The sequence below is a fragment of the Athene noctua genome, chromosome 3, assembly GCF_965140245.1.
Source record: "Athene noctua chromosome 3, bAthNoc1.hap1.1, whole genome shotgun sequence".
In the NCBI taxonomy this organism is placed as follows: domain Eukaryota; kingdom Metazoa; phylum Chordata; class Aves; order Strigiformes; family Strigidae; genus Athene; species Athene noctua.
The window spans coordinates 74,626,013-74,647,851 of NC_134039.1; the positions used below are offsets into that span (position 1 = coordinate 74,626,013).

General features: G+C 36.5%; 2 protein-coding genes across 2 annotated transcripts in view; one reads left to right on the top strand and one right to left on the bottom strand.

Moving 5' to 3' along the window:
* FBXL13 (F-box and leucine rich repeat protein 13) overlaps positions 1-21,839 on the top strand; it is a 96,288-nt gene that overhangs the window by 32,468 nt on the left and 41,981 nt on the right. The window contains exons 10-12 of the mRNA XM_074903379.1: positions 13,593-13,645; positions 18,182-18,282; positions 21,573-21,702. Coding sequence (XP_074759480.1) covers positions 13,593-13,645; positions 18,182-18,282; positions 21,573-21,702 — 284 coding nt within the window. The remainder of the gene's footprint in view (positions 1-13,592; positions 13,646-18,181; positions 18,283-21,572; positions 21,703-21,839) is intronic.
* Positions 3,754-21,743, bottom strand: LRRC17 (leucine rich repeat containing 17). Its single transcript, XM_074903382.1, has 4 exons — positions 21,643-21,743; positions 9,702-10,576; positions 5,832-5,987; positions 3,754-4,614 (listed from the first exon to the last, which is right to left on the bottom strand). Exons 2-4 carry the CDS (start codon positions 10,456-10,458, stop codon positions 4,211-4,213), a joined length of 1,317 nt encoding a protein of 438 aa, XP_074759483.1. The 5' UTR covers positions 10,459-10,576; positions 21,643-21,743; the 3' UTR covers positions 3,754-4,210.

Below are 21,839 nucleotides of genomic sequence, written 5' to 3' on the forward strand. Positions count from 1 at the left end.
AATATTAGTCATTGTTTAATATCTGCATATGAATGTTATACAATTCCAGCTCAGACTGTTTTTGGCAAATTAATGTGTTATTGTGCCAAAGAAAAATGAGTATTTGAGATGCGAGGATTACAGCTCAGCTGTTTGTGGTATTACTCCACCCACTCAGTGATCTTAGAAATACCATTTTACTTCCATGTGTGACTGGGAACTGCATTTAAAAGCTGTCATTCATATTCATAGTGCAGGAGCTAAAATTTCCTCAGAAGCTTTTGAAGTTTTTTTATTCCCGGTAGCAGTCACAGTATTGGCAGACCTGTCCATTTTTTTCCTACACCCTGTCATGGCAAAACATGGTACAAAATAATCTTTTCTGTGTTTCATGTGTGCTGTGTAGAGGGAGGGGCACTGCTTCGATGGAGTATCCCTTAAGTATCCCTTAAGCCGGCACTCCCAGTGTATACACTGCGTGTCAGGAAGACAGTGCACTATCATGCAATTATTTCCTGGATATGGACAGAGAAAGATGGGGAATCAAGAGAGAAATTACTGAAAGAAAGGACGATCTTAATAAAGGAAGAGGAAAGCCCATGATTTTCTTTTAGACATGGAAATGCTTCTGGAACTTTTGTGATTAAATAGTACAGAAACGAAGAAATGTCAACATTAAATTGTGGTTTGTGGCTGTGGTGGTGTTTCATGGAGTGTGTGCTTTAGTTTACAGCACATTTTGGAGAAGCTCAGAGAAATAGCAATTAACCCTGTAATGCTGAAGTTTTTATTAACAGTTGTTTCCCCCATCTGTATGTTTTTCAAATATATTCTTGTCTTTTTCCTTGGTCTGCCTCCTATATTATCTTCATATTTCCTTCATGCTTTTCCTGTTAATGCAGCCTTTTCTCAAGGAATTTGCTACTAGACACTGTCAGAACATACTAGCCTATGTTACCCTTGCCTTGTGGTCATATATTATTTGCAATTGCAGTTACTGTCTATTCTGCTGCATGCTCAGTATGGATGTCTGAAAATGCCAACATGCAGAAAATCCTAATGGGTTCCAGCTAGTTTTCCAAGGAGGGCTTTCCCCCCACCTCTTCAGTTATAGGAAACTAAACTGCCACTTGAATACTCCTATATCTATTTTATAACAATTCTCCAGTACCATTGCAAAAACTGAAATATGCAATAGCTTTAGGCAGTAAGGAATAAAATTATAGTACATTGAAGTTAAAAGAATAAAACTTCTAGCTACTCCTTGAAGACCCCAGAGTCCATCTAAGGAAAACAGAAGCAAGGACAATTCCAGCATGCAAAACTTCAGCCCGTTCTTCTCTTGACTGCTAGAAGTCTTTTTTCACTTGTTGATTCTCAGAGGTCTAAACAGATCTGCTCTTAAGTATTAAATTTTATTTTGGTGTTATTGCACAAGTGTTTCTTTCATGGAGTTTCTGAGATGACACTGATTTCACAAGTTCACACTGAAACCTTTATTTTCAGGGTAGTTGTTGAACCATGTTCCTCTAAAGCATCCTTGTTGATATGTCCCTCACTTACAGATTTCACACTTAATAGCTGTTGCCAAACATCTTGTTTAGCTGTTAGATATAGGCAGCATGTTCAGCTCATCACCCCCCTTGAACCTTCAGCACTTTCTGGTGCCACTATTTGAGATCCTCAATGGTCACACTCCCACACCACCCCCTACCCCCACCACCATTGGCTTCTACTGAACAATGGTCCACTGTGACCCCCGGCTTTTAGCTTTTAGCCTTGGTCCTAAGAGGGACATTTCGTGGTCTGTTTAGAAATCCCCAGGGCCTTTGAACTTGTTATTTACAATTAGGCCACTGCTTGTAGTCCTCAATCTTATTCCACTGCTTTTCCAACTGGAAACCTTTTGTTGACCAGAGAGGTCAGAGACCTCTTACCCAGATTTTATCCTATATTCCTTTACTGGATTGCCTTTTCAACCCAAACTTTAGCCTACCTCAAGCTAGTCTTTTTTCCTTAACACTGATTCTTTGCAGAAATTAGCTTAACATGGTTTATAAATTCATTTTTTCCTACTCAGCTTTTTCCATTGGCTCTGCTGCCTATGACAGATGTTCTGCTGTGGTTCCATTGTCTGTCCTTTTCAATCATTCCCAGTAGTTCCATTCTGTACTGAAATAATCATCCAGAATTTGAGAGGAGGAGTACTTCACTTAATATTGGCTACTACTTATGACAGATTTTTTTTTTCTTTTAGCACTTCTAAGTTTCTAGAAAATGTCCCATTTAGTGAATGTTACTAGCCAAATGGAATTTTCATCTGTGTTCCATCTTATCAGGATTAATCTTTAATAATTAAGATAATACTTAAGAGATTCCCAGGAACAGGGATGAGTCAGATACTGTTGTATCTGTTGCTATAAAGTTTTTAAAATATGCTGCAGAAGAAATGGTTAAATTATTCAGTTTATCAGTAAAGCACCATTAAATATATTAATAATTTGAATAATGGAGGACATGAAGGAATGCAGTTAATAATACAGTGTGTTTGCCTAAGGATTCTTTGGCGTTCCTACCACCCTTAATAATTTCTGAATTTTTCCTTTATGTTGTTTTTTTATTTCATGTTAGCATAAAAGCACTGAGTGCTTTGTATTGCACTTCTGAAACAAAATGTGTGACCTTTTGGGCTTGTGGCTGAAGCACCAGAGGAAACCACAAACACTGTAATTGTGTGCAGATCATTAAAAGAGAGAATTTTCTCCCTGGAATGTTCCAGAACTACTTCCATGATAGCCAATAGATATTTAAAGTTTTGGCCCTGAATATCTATCCTGCACTGATATATTTCTTACTGATCTAAGAGCAGGAGATTGGTCTAGGGCTTGAGCTGGGAATACTGAAGTTTTAACTCAGCATCTCTTACGTCTCCACCATGTGAGCTTGGGGAGTTACTTGTCCTTTCCATGTGTAAAAAAGGGTTTATATATCTGTTTTTAAGATGCACTAGGTCTGCTAGTTCAATAGTAACTGATACAAAAATTTAAAACCTATTATATAAAAGCTAAGAATAGTCATACAGTGAAAACAGCTTTTTTGTAAAAGAACTTTTAGCCAGTATGTTATCTTGCAAGGAATTCTGTCTTTAGAGATACTGTCTACTTAGCTGGGGCATTTGTACAGCTCTGTTACCATAGTATTTGAATAATCACAGTTTTTAATCAATGATTATTCACACGGACCGTTGTGTGATAAGGAGGTGCTATAATGTGCATTTTACAAATGAACTGGCTGGAGGGTGGATGTTGAGAATGTCTCAAACTTGTAGTGAGCTCTCAAAAGCATACTTACCTTCAGTTTGTCTGGGCACTGGCGTGTTGGATGCAGACCACAGGAGCCTTCGTGTGGTCCTCTTCACCTAGAAGTGATGTCATGTAATCTGCCTCAAACTGACACAACAACCTAAAGTGCTTCTTAGAAAGATTTCAGCTCTGCCTATTGCAAAAAACAATCAAGGCAAATACGAGCATGTGGAGCTGGATCTCAGGAACGAACCATGTCTTGGCTACTCATGGTTTCAGGCAGCTCAGGTACGGAAGAGGCAGAGGCTGAGTTATTCACTCAAGACTGAGCAGGAACACTGGTAAATCAGCAAGTAGAGCCCAACTTCTGGGTTTGAATTCTAATCACTATAACAACTTCGACTCCTGATTTTCTAGAACTGTATTTAAGGTTAGTCTTCAGTTTGATTTTTTATATATAATAAAACAACAGGAAACTGATACAAAAATCTTAGAAGTGTTTTCTGGGAATATTTCAGGAAACTGATAGATACAAAGAACTGTCAATACATTCAAGAAAAATGTTTCTTGGTCACAATCCTGCAGCAAGTTCTGTCTCAACACATAAGCAGCTGTGTTCATACATAAGACAGCTTCTCCTCACCACATTATGTACATTTGTGTCTATCTATTTCTACTTACAGTTTGAAACATTTGCCAAAATATTTCACAAGAATGTCCAGAACAAATTGTCAGAGACTATTATTACTTGATGAAGGATGCTGTATAACTAATGTCATTCTGTAATTATTCACTGCAATAAACAGAAATCTTTGTAGCCAGATAGTCCTACAAACAATCAGTATAATTAACAAAAAATGTAAACAACATGTTTTTCTTTGTCAGAGTATCAAATATTTGAATGTACTAAAAAAAAAATAATTGACTTATTAGCCTATCACAGTGACAATTACACCATGCTTCTTTACAGTTTGAACTGATTGTTCTTTGTGTCGTTCCCATTCCTCATCATCTTTGTCCAGATCAAAGGTTTCTGGATAAATGGGCAGCTTGTCTTTTGGGCACTCCTCATAATAACTTCGAACATATTTTCCAACAGACCATCCTTTGTATTCCTCAGGCATTTTGCATTCTAGGCCATTGTAGTGAACATTGTAGTGATGCTTCAACCAGTAGAAAAGATAATGAATGTTGTAGTCACATCTCCAAGGGTTTTCTCTCAGCCACAGTATTTTCAAAAAGTAAAGATCTTCCAGTACTCCATATTCAAAATTCTGCAAGCTGTTGTTTGATAGATCCAGCTCCTCTAAGTTATTGAGGCCTGAGAAAGCAGCTAGTCAATAGAAAAATAGTTATTGGTACCTTATAAAGATAGGTTAGGGAAAAACATGCCTATCTGCAGCAGGAAAAATATTTTCATAATTATACATTTATTAAAATATTTTGGCTAAAGGCTACAAAAAAGAATTTTCAAACAGCAGACTTTAAAATATGGCTCGTGTCTTAAGTGACATATTGGTATAAACAGATTGACATTAGGGGAATTGTACTGCTGGTAAAGTTACAACACACCTAATGAGCATGCATGAGTGTAGAATAGGGACAGTGAAGGTGAACAAATGCTTGATTTGCTCATAGAATTCTACTGTTATTGCTCTGATACTGAAGTAGAAATATGGAAATTGATTATGTATTGGACAATGTGCAGGGCTAGTAGTTTTTGTATGTATGTATTTGTGTGTGTGGGTATAGAACCTTTAAATTAATCTTTTAAAATATGGAACATAATAAACATGGAGCTTCATGGTAATGCTTCTGAGTCACATTTCAGAGAGTAGTTCATACTTTTTGCAAGTATACTGTTACTTTTCATGGCAGAAGTCTTAAACTGACTGTGTAATGTTAAATCTCAGAAGTACCATTTTACTGATATCGCTACTTTACTGTTTAACTTCCAAAGTACTACTAGAGAAGGCACTTTTCGCATCATACTTTCTATCTCTCTTTTCTTGTATGTGCTTTCATAATTAAAAACTGAATACACATAGGTGATAAGGAAATTGCCAACAAGGCCACTTGAGTTCTAATAATATATAACTTAAGAGCAATTATATGTAGTGATTTTTAACCCAAAACTGTTTAAATCCTTTTGCTTTGTCTGTTACTTTATTGGCCATTATAATTTAAAAGCAGTCTCATTATATGACAAGTTTTCTTATATTTGGCAAAGATATTTAAAAAATCATTAAACTATTTAACATTTTTGGAAATTATTACCCTTCGGTCTGCAGAATTAAATTTTTGCACTTAGTTGGTTTAGTATTAAGAAAGGGCAGCTGAAATCAGTCTCTCCTTGTTGACTTCCTAGATTAATATATTTCAGTGCAAAGCTTTACTCTGAATTGAGTGATACAAAGGTAAAATTTGCACCAGCTTCTCGATTTTTAAATCCTTTTCCCTCCTACATTTATATCTGGTAAAGAAATTATCAAAGTTTATAATTAATAAAACACAAATCACTTTTGAAAGAAAATTTAAAATTATTCTTACCAGGATCAATGTAAGCTATTCCATTACTGTTTAGGTTTAATATCTTCAGTTCACTGACATCTTCAAACTCTTTGGCTCGTAGTTGTCTAATTTTGTTGTTGGACAAATCAAGTTTAACTATATCTGGAGGTATGTTACCTGGAACTTTCTTTATATCTTAAAAAATGAAAAAGACATAACTCGTGTCAGCTTTAGATTATTCTTACTGCTTAGGTATTACAGTTGCATACCACACAGAGTTTTGTCAGTCTAGCATTGCTTCTTGTTTTCTTTCTCTTTATCCCCACTACCAGTGTCAACATGTTTTTTCAACTTCTGAATTTCATTGCTTTGTTCACCTGTATCTTTAAATTTCATGTGAAAATTGCTCTCTTCGTTAGTGCTTATAGTAAAGCCTCTTCCTGTGTTTGTATGTTTATTTTAATAGAACTGTACTATTCATGTGCATAGGGATAGGGTAGGTAGTGAAAGTACTGTACTAATAAAAAGTATGTGAGAAGGGCTTGATCATTTAACAAAATAAAACCAGACTAACTATATAAAAAAATGTTCATTGGTATGTGAAGATCTTCCATAATCAAATTATAGTGTTCTGTCTTACATCTTTTGTTGCCAGAAGGTAAAATGTTCTAAATTTTATCAGCAATAAAAATGCTAGTTTTTACAGTATTTATAGTAATATATATAGTTCTGTAGTTACAGTTATGTAGTGGTTTAGTAATATTTAAAACTTTATATTTGTTACAATGCTTATATGTGTGGGCAGCATAGCGTCATTCTGTCTATCTACTTCTCTATCCTACTTGTATCACTGGCATTACCAAATAGCCAAGCACCTCTCAGTCATCCGTGTACATATCCTTAGAGTGTTCCATGCAAAAGAGTTACAGAAAGAATAGCTTCTTGTCCAGTAGTAAGGGCACATTCTGAAGAAGTCCAGACAGTGGTTTGAATCCTCTCAGGATAATGTTAATAAAACTAATCTCCAGGATTATTTTTACTCAATGAATGTTCTAATCCTGGGCTGTTATTACAAGAAAATTAGTGGTATCTCTTATTTCACCATCTTTGAATGAAAGCAAGTAGTTTCTGGATCTGTGCTAAAATCTGTGTTGTCAGTGTGCTTCTGAAGTTCCGAAGATGTCTACTGCATCAGATATTCTCAAGACTAAAGCAACATACCAGAGTCTTCCTGCCTTATATCTGATTTTGAGCAGAGCTTTGGTATTATAAGTACATAAATATTATAACTATTCCAGCCTGCTCTGGTTGGAGTGCTTCCTGCTTGTGCAGATGTCAAAGTTTCAGGGCCTATTTATCACCAAATGAATGCAAATAATGCTTGAATTTAGAGACTTGGAGAGTTTGGCAGTTCTAGAAAGCAGATTTTTTTCAACTGCTCTTGCAAATACAAATACTTTTGCAGAAAAACAAACAAGTTACTTTTGCATCCAGCTTTTGTTGCTTTTTTTGGTAAAACAGAATCAAGGACATAGGGTATTTTCATTCTGAAGTGCTTAAAGATTTGGTGTATCACTGGTCTGATGAGATATAAATAAGTTCTTCAAAAAGGAGAACATACACATGGTTATATTTTTTTTTGAAGACGTTTCTTTCATGGGATTTCTGACATCAACTGATAGCTGCTGACTTGTCATATATCCTTACAGATACATAGTGCTGGTATACTGCTTGTCACTCCATCCCCTCAATTGAAAAGCAATAATGGATTGCAACTTTTCATGTCATTTTACTGGTTTGGCAACTGATGCCCATTTTTTCTACTCTGAAATCTTGTCCATGTGGGTTTTCCCAGGATTTTGAGTGCATACTCCTATTTCTGATGAAAATTCCAATGAAATTGTGCATCTGCTGCACAGTAATCATATGCAAATACACTAAGTACAATGCTTTCATCAAAGATTACCATATGTTCAGAAGTCCATGGCATATCTGCATCCAGCTGTCAGGCATATGCACAGTAGATCTGATACTTCCTAAATAATATTGAACATACTCAGTGTGTCCATGCTAGACATTCAGGAAGTCCTGGACTGATATACTTAGTTCTTGACCTGAAGGAGGGAGTCCCTGTACCCTCTAGTACACTCATGTAGAGGTTGAAGTGACTATTTCAGCAAACCAGACCACATGGAATGTTTCTATGAACTTAGAGAAAAAAGTTACACTTTTCTTGCCAAAAGTTTTTTCGTATATTCATGTATTCAGCTCTCTCTTTGATACCACTAAATGGAGAGAGCTGGAAAGTCTTCTCTTATATATGCCAGTTTTTTGTTCAGTAGCACGGTTTACTGAAGGCATAAGGTAATGATGATATAATTAAGATCCTGTGAAGGATAATTAAGATTGTGATCTGTAATCTAATAATTAAGATCCTATCTACAAGGAAAGGTAAGCTTGGTGATTATTAAGAAATTAATGAATGTTAGCCAGTAAAGAAGCATAAATCATTAATAAAAAGGATGTCGTAGCTGCATGGTAAAACAAAGGGAAAAGTGAGCCATAGAAAGAAGAAAAGAATTTAATAGGGTAGAAAAAAGTAAAAATGTGAGCCATTTCTTGGGATATACATAGTAGATAAGCCATGTAATCAAATACTGAAATCATTAATTCTTTGTGTTTAGGTATTGTCTCCTTATACTGACTTCTGAGCTTTTCTCTGGCATTAAGGTCCAAGAATAAGGGCACACAAGAGTTGTTACCTAAATTTAAGTCACTGTTAAAGCAAAAAAATTTAACAAACGCATTGCAAGATACAAGTGGGCAAAACATCCTGCAGTAATCCTGTATTGCAGGCTATGCTTCACAAAAAGTTGGGAAAAAATCCTCCCAATTTTGGCTGCTTCTAGTAATGCCTTTTATTTCAGATTTGTAATGTTAAAGAATGACTCTCTTCTAAATTGTTTTGTTGTTTGCTTTGTTTCATCATGGGATAAAATATGGGAAATATAAAGCATGAATAAATGTGCACTTTTGTGTTGATGTATGCCCCAGCTGGTTTACCCTTAAGGCTTAACTGTGGCTTTTAGGAGCCTGAGAAGGATTTAGGAATGTAATGGATCCAAGTGTCTGAAAACATTTCTTGAAGGCCCTTCAAGTTTGAAATGTTTGCTGGATGCTGGGAGGAAGATCACAGAGGAGGTATTTCTTTATGAACAAAAGCATACATAGAAGAAATCTTGCACAGAAAATGTGAGGATGCAATGGCTCTCCTTTGCAGTCAGGTTCGTTTGGGCGTCGTTTGGGCATAGCACAGCTGGCTGCTCCAGTCCTGCTTCACAGCTTGCTTCTGTCAAAATTGTGGCTATCTTTGTTGCTACCTGTTTGTACACTGGAAAGAAGAAAAGACGCTCTGTGCTTTTCTCTATCAGTACAATTTTAGCACAGCTGTAATTTGACTGATCAGTATATTTATAGTTGTAAAATAGGACTAATGAGGTGCTGGTCCTTCAGTAACTTAAGTATGTGCTTAATTTTATTCCTGTTGATTTTTGTTGGATATCTTATACTGGAGCAGTAAAGAGTATCTGTAGAATTGGGGCTGCAGAGTAGAAGTAAAATGCAGAAAGAAATCCTACTTCTTGCTTGTAGTTATGAGAGAAAACCAATCAACTTAGTTAAAGTAAGTTGACTTTTGACTAAGTTGACTACTTAGTCTAAGTAAGTTGACTAAGTTGACTACTTACTAAGTCGACTTAGTAAGTCTACTAAGTAAGTTGACTACTTAGTTAAGGTAAGTAAAGTGAATACTAGCACAGTATTAATTTTCCGTAAATAATATGTGAATAAATGTAGTAAGGGAGCAAGGATACTAAAATAATTAATTCAGTTATAAGGAGAGATACAAACCTTTTCTTTTGCAGTTCAGAGTTGGTACAGGAAACACATACATGTGGCAAAGAGAGGAATCAAATTCTGGTTTGACAGTTTCAGGCTTCTCTTGTTTTATGTTTTGGGGGTCCTGCCTGTCCTCTTCACTACATAGCTGTTCAGCTTTTATCTGCTTTAGCTTTTGATTTTTCAGTTCTATTGGGTGCACACACTTGGCATAATTTCCCAAATTCCTGTTTGTTGGGACCTGTAGCATTGTAACAAGAGTTTCTAGTTCACAGTTGCAATGCCAGGGATTATCATAAAGACGTAGGTAGTTTAGACTGGGCGTATAAATAAAAATCTCCTCAGATAAGCTCTTGATTTGGTTATGCTGAAGTAAGAGTGTGGTAAGTTTATTCAAACCAAAGAAAGCCTCACTCTCAATTTTTGATATATCATTCTGCTGTAAATCCAGACTTTTCAGTACTTTGTACTTGGAAAACATATTATTCTTCAATTTACGAATCCTGTTTCTTGCTAGCAGCATGTGTTTTAAATCCTCTGGCCAATCAGGTGCCACAAAAATCAATTTTCTTTCCTGACAATCTAGGTATTTCTCATGAAGATAAGTGTATATGTCACATGGTAGGCCTTCGGCATTGCGCTTAACAGGGCTAGATGCTTTCCTTAAGATGTTTTCCCTTTCATTGTTTCTCAAACTCCTATTTCTTGTCTTCCTACAGTCGAATGCTTTACAAAGAAGAAATAGTAGTATAATAGTAACTACTTGCATCCTGACATTCAGCTGGCCCCAGTTATTTTCTGTGACAGCTGGAACAGTTGAAATTTTTGGATAGTCTTAATCAGTGTTGCACAGATCTGAGGAGGCACAGCTGGGGTATGTGGGATCCCTGTGTTGGAAGAAAAGTAAAACATTAGAACAGATGAAACAGTCATTTTCATGGAGGCTTGTACATAATATGCATCATTCAATCAAGAACTCAATCATCACACTACTTGGAGCTTCACAAATACTTTGAAGATTTAATATTTTTTTGGTCGTTTTTACTGTCTCTGGTCTACTGTCATTCATTTTGATTAAACATGGGAAGCTATATGGACCAATTTCTAACTGATCTTTGTTAGAAGGTTCCTTTGTATTTAGTAGATGGCATGAGGCTGAATCTTCTTTGTATTTAAATTCAACTGGAAGGTGAACCTGAAGCTGGTATTTTCTAGCTTTCTGGGTGTTGACCCACTGGAACATGTACAGAGACAGACCAGGGAAAGTCATCCAGTGCGTATGAAACCCCCAGTTTTAGACTGTGCTCAAGTGTGGACTTGTTTTCAGGTTGAGCCCCAATTTATAACTAGCCCTGCTACTACTAAGTGTCTCTCATGGCCCATGTCGGGTAGATAATGTTGGCTGGACTGCTTTGAGAAGGACCCAAAATTAATATTTTGCAAGAGCCTGTGAGGCTATATGTCATCTGAGCGTAGGCAGAGTGCAGAGAGAACCTACAGGTCCTGGCCATGGCCTGCTTCAAACAGGTCTGGCCACTTGAAGAGGGAGAGTACAGAGGGGTAAGCCAGGAGCTTTTGCCTTTCCAAGAAAGCCAAACACAATCATTAGGAATTATTATTAGGGGAAGACAAGGACTGCTCCCTGCAACCATATCCAAAATCGCCTCAGTATTTTCAGTAATTGTTTGGCCTATGTTCCCTCCTCAATTTCCCATAGTACTCCTGTGCATTGCCCTTTTCCTTCATTTTCAGGGACGTTTGGCCACAAGGTTGTGTTTCCTTAGAAACATTTTAACCCCTCAGGTTTTTGTACTTTCAAACTTTTTTCCATCTCACAAATTTCATACTTTTGCTAGTCACTATCATTCCTTCTGAAACTTTTTAAAAATTCTTTGCTGTTTGGCCTAACTACTTAGTTACTTTTTCTCTATGATTGGTGGACATCTTTGCATTGTGCTCAGTCCTTTTTGACCTTAGCACCTGGGAAAGTATTGAATCCCAGTCTTGAGTGCAGATGATTTCATAGATGTTCTCTTTCTAAAACACTGTTGTTTTGGACTCCAAAACCTTGTTTTTATCTAGAGGAAAGGTGGTGCAATAAATCAACTAATACCAGGTAAAATTATTTTGAAAGCAAAGAATTTTTTCCTTTTTAAACTAAGTGGTAGATCAGTTTAAACCATATCCCAGCTGTAGGGCGTTCTCAGTATTTGTGCAGTTTTTACTCATTAGACAGATGGAGCAGTCCTGTCTATGCATGCTACTTCATCCCCCTAATCCATGTGGCTAGTGGCTAGTCGTTAATATTACCTTTGAAAACCCATTGATTGGTTCCCCATTTTGTTCCTGTAGTTGCCAGTTGTCTATCTGCATTCAGATACTGTTAGTTCACGGTGTGAATGAGTGTTTGCATTGACGACTTTATCCCTTACATGAAAAATGAAATTTTATTCGTTACTTTTTGGCAGCTATAGGCTAGTCACTGTAAATTGATCTTGTGTTTTAATAACTTGAATCGTAACTGGGGTCCTCTGTGTTGTTTTGAACTCTTCACCATTCTGGTAATGTGATAGCTCATTCTATCCAGGAAAGCTCAGAAACAGAAAAAGAATTTGGGGGAGGAAAGGTAATAAATAATTATGGAAATGTTCTTTCCTCTTCCTTTCCATCTCCTAGGTCTCAACTGTAATTTTTTACTAATATTACATGCCGTCTGCTAACTAAATTATACTCAGCTATAATACCAAAAAGAGCAGCTGTTTTCAGTAGCATGTATAGATTCACATGTAAAATTATAACTATGTCTCATTTAGTGCTAGGGCTAAAATCGTGTAAGAGCTATGTCATTTTTGTGGCTTAGCAGCCTCAAGGATGATTTTAATTGGTTAGGTTCTTTTGAGTTGTACAATCTCTGTCAGTATTGTCCTACTCTTCAAAGAGGCATTGAGTTTTTATGGGATATCAGTGAAGTTACTCTCCCCATAGAAAAGAATATACAGATCTATTTTTTACTAATGCTCAACTGCAATTGAAAACATGTATTTGGCTTTTGATTTGAAAATATGTTTTTAAAGACTTTTAAAAATTTATTTCTTCTAACTTTATAAACCTTTCATACTGCATTTTCCATATTAGGTATCTGTATCAGGCCTATTTTTACATTTCAGTTTAGACAGATCAGTTATTTTTGAAGATTAGGTTAAGGCACAAAGTATCACTATCTTTAAGAGGAGCTTTTACAACTTTACCTTGGAGGATAGACTTCAAATTTGGCAAAATACTGGCTGAGGGGATTTGTTGTTTCTAGTGTCATACATAGATCTTTCATTATTTTGTTAGAATTGCAACAATCGTTGCAAAACAGGAGTTTCTAAAAATAATAGATTATACAGAAGAGATTGTCTCAGGCAGCTAAATTTTCTGAAATTCCATACCTGCAGAAGATAAGCAGGGCTTTTCCTACAATTGGTCTGATTGCTGCACCTCTACTTTCAGAGGGAGAAAACTGTTCTTATATATAATTAGATACTAGTGTCATAATATATGGGTGGGAAGGACAGATAAAGCTATGTGGAAAACTTGTCTGGCATTTCCTAACACCAAATTGCTATAATTAGGTAGCTTTCTGGTCCTTTGGTAACATAAAACTGAAAATAGCTTGGTTCCTAAGCCAGCCATTAGTTGAAGCAGTGTAAGAGACATTTCCTCAGGACATCTTACTCCAACTTTGTATTCTAATTTTGGGGTTTTGTACTTTCTTTTCAGTAATCTGCTGTGGCCATGGTTTCAGGGAGGATATTGGCCTAGGCAGACTGAATCTGTAATAGGAATTCTTATGTTTGTGTCATACATTGAAAATTTGAACTGATCACCTTTAATATGATTTTCTTTAATTATTTTTAGGTGAATGTAAGAATTTGCAAGACTTAAATCTCTCTGAATGCCAGGGATTAAATGTAAGTGCTACAGACTTTTCCCACAAACTAATTTATACGAAGAAGGAAGATTTTTTAAAGTGATGTCGTTATTGTCGTACGCAATATTGCTGATAGAAGTAGAAACTTGTGTTCTTAAGTACTTTGAAAACAGAGTTGACTAGGATTCAGAGATACTCAGTGAAGTTCTCATTTGTTTTTTACAGTGCCAGGGCAACATTTTATACCAATCTCAATTAATTTTAATAAATGGGGTTCAAAACTTCACCAGTCTGGGGTGTTTTTTTCTGTCTTTTTAAGTTCATATTTGTCAACAACAATACTTTTTAATCATAGAATCATAGCATAGTTTGGGTTGAAAGTGATCTTAAAGATCATCTCGTTCCAACCCCCTTGCCATGGGCAGGGACACCTTCCACCAGACCAGGTTGCTCAAAGCCCCGTCCAGCCTGGCCTTGAACACTGCCAGGGAGGGGGCAGCCACAGCTTCTGTGGGAAACCTGTGCCAGGGCCTCACCACCCTCACAGTAAAGAATTTCCTCCTTATAGCCAATATAAATCTACCCTCTTTCAGTTTAAAACCGTTATCCCTCATCCTACCACTATACTCCTTGACAAAGGGTCCCCCCCCATCTTTCCTGTAGCCCCCTTTAAGTACTGGAAGGCCGCTCTAAGGTCTCCCTGGAGCCTTCTCTTCTCCAGGCTGAACAACCCCAACTCTCTCAGCCTGTCTTCATAAGGGACATAATTCTATACCGTTTTCAAGTTCCTTTAGTCCTCCATTCAGTAGTACACTTGAGCTCTAAAAATGTCTCACTAGATTTCAAGATATTTGTGTGAGCCTTTGTTTGAAAGGTGTCTAAGTATGCAATCACCATTATATATTTGTCTATTCTTTAACATTTTCAGTTTTATCTTCCTTCCATTAATTCTCTTTAATGTTTTTGCATTGCTCTTCTCTGATGGAAAACCAGTGTTTGACTCTGCTTTAATTAGATTTCTTAGAAATTACACCGGTATGTGCAAATTTTTCTAATAATAAAATCAATCTAAAAATAAAATCAATTTTAAAAAAAATTATGGTTCTTAATAGATTCATATAATGTATACATCCATTTATAGGCTATTTCTAGTGTGAAGTACATAAACAAATAATTTTTTATAGTTTGGTTGTCTTTGGAGTGAAATTTACATCAAGGGCCTAGCCCAGAAACATGCCAATGTTTACACACAAGGTTTTAAAAATTACCACTGATAAACTACAGCTTATGAACCTAATTCAAAAATGGCATATGACGGTCAAGTTAAAGAGGCAAGAGCTGCAGAAGAATCATGAGGTTCTAATTTATTATAATACTCTGTTTTGGTTCTGCTTTACATATATCTTCATCTCTGTCCTATGTTGATATTAGATTTATTGCCAAATATCTTGTTCTCACTGTTTTCACAGATTATATAATTTTCTTTGCTACACCAGCTACAAGGATAAAGATATATTTTATTATGAAGTTCTTTGAGTAACACTGTAGAATTATCTTGCTACATAACATGATACTTGCTATGATATTATAATTACAGCGTAATATTTAGAGGCTATATGCTTCTTAAGGATCATGTTGATTGTAGGTTCCTGCATAAAGGCATAAGAGGGCCAGGTCTTGCCAAATTGTAAAGACTCAAACACTGTTTCATAACTGTCCGTTCTGTTTGGTTGTTATCATGCTTGCTAATACACGTTTGGTATGTACCAGCAAGAACATCCCTGGGTGATTCCAGGGCCTGGTTCATGGGCCAGCAGGGACCTGCTGGTTACACTATGCCAACACAGCCTAGTATGCAGTTGGCCACCTTTTTCAGAAGGGCACACTGTTGACATTGAAATTGTTATTGACCAGGACTCTCAGGTCAGTGTGTTTCATAGCTGCTTTCTGTCCAGTGTCTAGACTGTACTGGTGCATGGGGTTATCCCATTCCGGATGGAGGACTTTGCATTTTCCTTTGTTGGACTTCATGAGGATGCTATTGCCCATTTTTCCAGCCTAAATCTCTCTGAAAATAGACTACAGTGTATTGACACTCCTCCCAGTTTGGAATAATTTGTGAATTTGCTGAGCATGTACTCTGTTCCCATTTATAGAGACATATAACAGTAATGGCTCCCATATTGACCCTTGAGGGATGCCAGTTGCCACAAGCCACCAATGGGACTGAGCACCATTGGTGACAACACTTTGGCCTGGCAGTCTGGACAAATTTTCACTCACCTTGAAGTCCACTTATCCAGCATTTATTTTACCAATTTGGCTGTGAAGGATACTGTGTCCTGTGTTGAAGGCCTTACTGAAGTCAAGATACATAACAACCGTGTTTCTCCCCTTATCCATAGATCCGGTAATTTCATCATAGAAAACTATCACGTTATTGAGGAATGCCTTGCCCTTGGTAAATCCACACTGGCTGTTCACTATCACTTTTTCATCCTCCATGTGCTTGGACAGGACTTCAAGGAGGATTTGCTACATATAGTAGTTTCCTGGATCCTCCTTGTTCCATTTCCTGAAAATGGAGGTGACGTTTCCTATCTTCCAGACATCAGGAATCTCCTCTGATTGCCACGACCTGATTGGCATTTCAAAAATGAGTGAAACTTTTCAGTGACAGGAGTCAGCTTTCTTAGTACTCTTGGATGCATCCTATCTCATCCCATTTCCTCAGGTGCTCCATGACATTATCTTCTTCTGCCATAGGTATTGCTTCATTCCCACAGACTCTGCTACTAGGCTCCTGGGAGGCACCTGGAAAGCCTTAAGACAAGCCTTAGCAGTAAAAGCTAAGGCAAAAATGTCATTGAGTACTTTGTCCTTGAAGATCAACCAGTTCTCCTGGGCCCCTTTGTCCTCCAGGGCTGTCTACCATGAGATCTTTCTAAGCTCTCAAATTCAGGTTTTTTCTTCTACAATGCGTCCAATTTTCTTCTCTCAGGATTTTAAACTCCTGATTTTCATGGTTGCAGTAACCAAAGTCACTCTGGTTCTTCACATCCTTGACCAGTTTTGCCTTGTTTGCAAAACAAGTCCAGAAGAACATGTTCTGTAGACCACTCATCAGTGACCTGGATCAAGAAACTGTCTTCAACACTAGAAGTCTCTTGGATTGTTTGTGCCCAGCCATGTTGTTCTTCCAGCAGAGTGGTTAAAGTCTCTCATGAGTAATGAGGATAGACAATTGTAAGGCTTCCTTCAGCTGCCCAAAGGTTTCATCTACGTCTTTTCTTCACCAAGCAGTCTGTAGCAGATACCTACCACAATGTAATCCTCATAGGTCTAGCCTCTAATCCTTACAAATAAGCTCTCGACTGACTTGTCACCCATTCAGTGCAAAGCTCCACGCATTTAGGCATAACTTTGCGTAGAATGCCACCTGTCCTCACCTTCCTGGGTTGTTGTTCCCAAATATTCTATAACCATTAATTGCAGCCTTCCACTTGTGTACGCTACCCCTTTGCATCTCTGGAATCCAAATGAAATCATAGCTCTGCACCTAAGGACTTTTATCCCTACTGGTTGATTCCCATAGTACAAGTGTTTGCATTCACTTGAGATGGACCCCTGGTTGTGCTGCTTTCACGTGGAAGGTGTCAGAGTTTTTTCCATCATGCTATCTCCCCAATGGTTTCTCACCACATCCTGTGCCTTCAGTTCTCTTCAGGTTAGGGTTATCTTCTGTCAACATACCGATTTTTACTGATAACACCTCTCTCACAAACTTTGCAGCAGGAATTTCAAAAGCACAAACTGTCCTCCTTAAAGTTGATTGGTATTGAATTTCCAGCTACCTTGATAGTCCTTTTGCTTGATAACTGAATAGTGAAAATGTGGCTACAACATGGCAAGATACACACTCATCTACTATAAGTGCTGGTATTATATAAGTGCTGGCTTTTTGCTTTTCTGTTATATTGACATATATTATTGTGAAACTTTCTTCATACTAGGAGATTTGTTCCCATTATATTCTAATGGAATGATATATAGAACAGTATAGGCAGTACCACTTTTGCAGGTCAATAAAACATGGAGACCTTATAATTACTCAAGCCTAATGTTCCACCTAGAGAGTAGAACTAAACAGGAAGCATTTTGTAAATGATATTACCGGTTAGAGAAGTGTACCAGAGTTTATGGAGAAAATTCACCAGTGGTTTTAGATACTTGGGTTGGCTAACAAGAATCTTGGTTTAGCAAAATACGTAAGCATGTGCTAACCTTCAATCATGTGAAAAGTCCCCTGTGCTCCGTAGATCTGTATAGTGTATAATGTTTCCTTGAATTGGACTATTAAAATTACCATACTTCAAGTGAGTAACAGTAGCATCACATGTCTCTCAGTAGAAACTTTGAGGCTTCCAAAGAAAACGGCTGTGATTTATAAAAATTATGATGATGTTTTAAAGATACTTATTAATATTTTTTCCCCTTGTTACTCCACATAAAAATGTGAGATAATTGAATACAAATATAATTTGAATGTACTTCTAGATTTTTTTTTATTATTCAGGATGAATCAATGAGACTCATATCAGAAGGCTGCAGAGCTCTTCTCTATTTAAATCTGTCGTATACAGATATTACTGATGGAACACTACGACTATTGTCAAGGTAAAATTAAACAAATACAAAAGTGTATTTGTTTTAATCTTGCGGGAAACTTAGAGGCATATGTAGTAGAAATACTCTTTTTGAGTGATATACAGGATTCTGTCTGCTATACAAAATGAAAAAAATGCTCCACACCATTGATTTAGATAGCAGCTCTTTTTTTTAGTATAATTAAAAATATATACTAGATTAACCTGTATATTTCACAGTTTTACAGAAACTTTTAAAAGACCATGCTAGCTAAAAATTTCTTGGGCATGTCCAGTTACTCATGACGACACAAGAAGTTTGCAAGTTAGATATGTTCTTAAAAATTTATTTTGTAAGAGAGGGTTGTGGATAGGTGTATTGTGTGGGCTAAGGCCTTGTGTGACAAAAGAAAGAGTTATTCCAAACTCTTATTTGGAAGATCATTGAGCTGACGGCAAAGAATTTATATTTGTACAGATGTCTGCTATTCTTGTTTTAAATGTGTTTATCCATAAGATTCGGAATCTGCCTGGTAGGTAGAATTGCTGCATTAAAATCTGCCATAAAGGAAAAGAAACATGCTGGTCCACGACCACAGCCATCACAAAGATGTATATAGATTTGAAGATAGCTATACACTGTTTCTCTTTCCTATGAAGAAAACAAATGTGTCCTTTCAACAGCAGCCCCACACAGTCCAGAAACATGTTTTTCTTTGGCATTTACATAATACATTTGAATTTTTTTTTAGTCTATAATGCCATATCCTCATATGCTTTGGCAAAGTTTATTCTTTTCATAATGTGTGTTTTCTCCATGTTGGCCGATATTTCGTCTTTTTAAATTTCCATATACTTCTGTTGAAGTTTGGAACAGCTGTTCTATAGGTAATCTCAGCATATGTTATTCTGGTTACCTGAGTGTGCTGTTGCCACCAAAAGTCAGAACTGTTCATTTGTTTTGATGCGTAAATAGTATGTACACAAGGCAGAATTCTCCAGGGTAGGTGAAGCTTTCAATGCAATAAAATGTTTAAAACAAAAAGAAAAATTCTCTGCTGACAAAATATATTTTGTAGTTAACTTTTACCTCACTAGTAAGAAATTTTCCCAGTCACACATGATGCTTCTGATGTAAAACCATAAAGTACCACCATTTTTATTGACAATGTTTGGACAAAAAGCAAAGCTCATTGTTTCTGAGACTATGGGGATGTACAAAAAGTTGCTGTCCTCTGAAGATACTGATAGCAGACAAATTTCATAAACATTTCAAATGCCATCTCAAAAAGCATTAGCTCACCACAAGTCCCCACAAGGTGACTAATACAGGGTTCTAGAGGTGGCAGTATTGCATTTCATAATACTGTACATGAAGTTTGCTGTTGTATACCAGATGTCTGTTATTGGAACAAGGAATAAGTGAAGTGCAGGCTGAGTGTGCTCAGAGTTGTTTGGTAATGTTTTATTCTCTCCTACTGTTCCATATGAGCATTTTAACCTCCATATTACACAACACAGATCATCAGCTAAAACTTCTCTCTGACAAGTTCTGTTGCGTATGGTAGACAGGAATATTGTCTGTCAGGAATAAATGTCAGAACATGATTTTATCAGATTGCTTTAAAACAATGATTCTGAGATTGCTAATGCCAAAATTAATTGAAAAACCAATATGACAGAATTTCTGCAGAATTTAGCTGTAACACCAAGGATTTTTAGTAGTCTGTGTGTTCAAGCTTAAGTTTTAAGAAAGCTGTCACTTTAAAAATGGCAGAAGAAGGCATGTGTTAAAACTCACAGATCATAAAAATTAGTCATATGACCTGTAAAGAAAATCAGTGTCTCTTCAAAATTACTGGAAGGTTTTGATCATACTCTTCAAAATGCAGTAAGAAAGGCTTCCCTGTGTCTTAATTTGTGCAACCTTGTTGTAACATATACTTTAAAAACACTCAGACCTGCCAGAGTATAAGAACCAGTCTCTTAATTTATTATCTGTTTTGTCAGGTAAGTTTGGAAGCATGCTCTCTCTGAGTTTGATTTTCCCCACTCATTTCTGTGGAATATGTCACTGAAATGCCAAAAGGCTTATTCTACAAAGAAGGATACTTTTATTTCTGTATTTAATATGAATTAAATGTTTCCATTAAAAAAAAAACCAACCCACACCGCAAACACATGCCCTTATATTCTAATATCTGGTTCTGATGCAAGCTGTGTCTTTTTTTTCATGAAATTTAATCTTAAATTTAATTTCTTTTTTTTTTTTTTTACAATAAACTTTTTTTTTCCAGCTTCCTATCTCTTTTTTGTGTGTATTCAGTTAAGTTAACATGTTTCCTCACTTTATATTGAAAGTATAAAGTCAGTTCAAAAATGTATGCCACTCCTTAAGCAGTCTTCAGTGGGTGTTCCTATCTTTCTTCAAAATGCCTACTTTTGCTGACTTGCAGAACTGCATCTCCCTACAACTAAATGTCTACCAGAGCAGTAGGTCCTAATTCTACGTTTTGATTTTCTGTATGCTTTCATTTGTGGTGCTTGTGGCAATTGTTATTTATTCCAGTTAGAAATGTAGTTCAGTAAAATGAATGGTTTGCAGTATGTTATAAACCAAAGCTGCAGATGGAAACTCAAGTATATTCAGAGTATAGATTCTTGCTTTACAGAGGGCTGTTGATTAACATTTTCCACTTAGTTTGCTTTTTTTTAATTGACATATAGTATAAAGAAAAGTTTTCCAAAAGAACTGAGCAAAACCTAACACTGGATGTTCACTTTTGGATAATTCCCTTTTGTATCTCTTTCGATTTTTCAGATTCTTTTAATAGCATTCTTCTAAATAATCGAGAGGTTGAGACTTGAGAAGTTCTAACTGTACATTTATTCTTTTAACGTCCTTTGATAGAATTCTAGTTTTCATTTCCAGCAGGCACTGCTTGTAAAATCAGTGGCAGACAGTCCAGCAAACTTACACTGAAAAGTCTACTAGTTTCCAAAGTATGCGCACAGAAATCCCAGTTAATTTAAAAAGTATGCTTTTGCAGTTGAGATAACTTTAAAATGATACTGTATTCATATGGTGAGATATCTTGTATGATAGTGCTGTTCCCCAGTAATTCGCAATACAAGGAGCAGAGGAAAACATACAGCAGAAGAAAGGGACTTTCAAACTTCAGCAAGGAGAGAATTCTATTTCATATCAAACATCTTTACAGTAATTGTCAGAATACTTTACCTATGTTATTTTGGTTTTTGATTCTGTATCATACCCTTGTAATAATTTGCTCTCTGTTTTTTTTTTTTTTTTTTGCAAAGCAGCTTCCCCAATTTACAGTATTTGAGTTTAGCTCACTGCAGAAAGTTTACAGACAAAGGTTTACTGTACCTGGGCACTGGAAAAGGCTGTCAAAAGCTCATCTATTTGGACCTTTCAGGTTGCATTCAGGTTTGTAGTTCACGTCTTTCATTCTGTGAAGAGAATCCTTTATGTGACTGGCTGCATCCTGCATTCATGGTATACTGAAGTAGAACAAGCACTGCAGCAGACTTCCAGGGTTTTGAATTACATGACTACACAGCTGT

Excerpts from the sequence above, each read along its gene's own strand:
- LRRC17 (XM_074903382.1), bottom strand. The coding sequence starts at position 10,458 with ATGCAAGTAGTTACTATTATACTACTATTTCTTCTTTGTAAAGCATTC. Across the intron at positions 5,988-9,701 it reads TCTGAACTGCAAAAGAAAAG|ATATAAAGAAAGTTCCAGGT; the intron begins GTTTGTATCTCT and ends TCATTTTTTAAG. Across the intron at positions 4,615-5,831 it reads AATAGCTTACATTGATCCTG|CTGCTTTCTCAGGCCTCAAT; the intron begins GTAAGAATAATT and ends TCTATTGACTAG.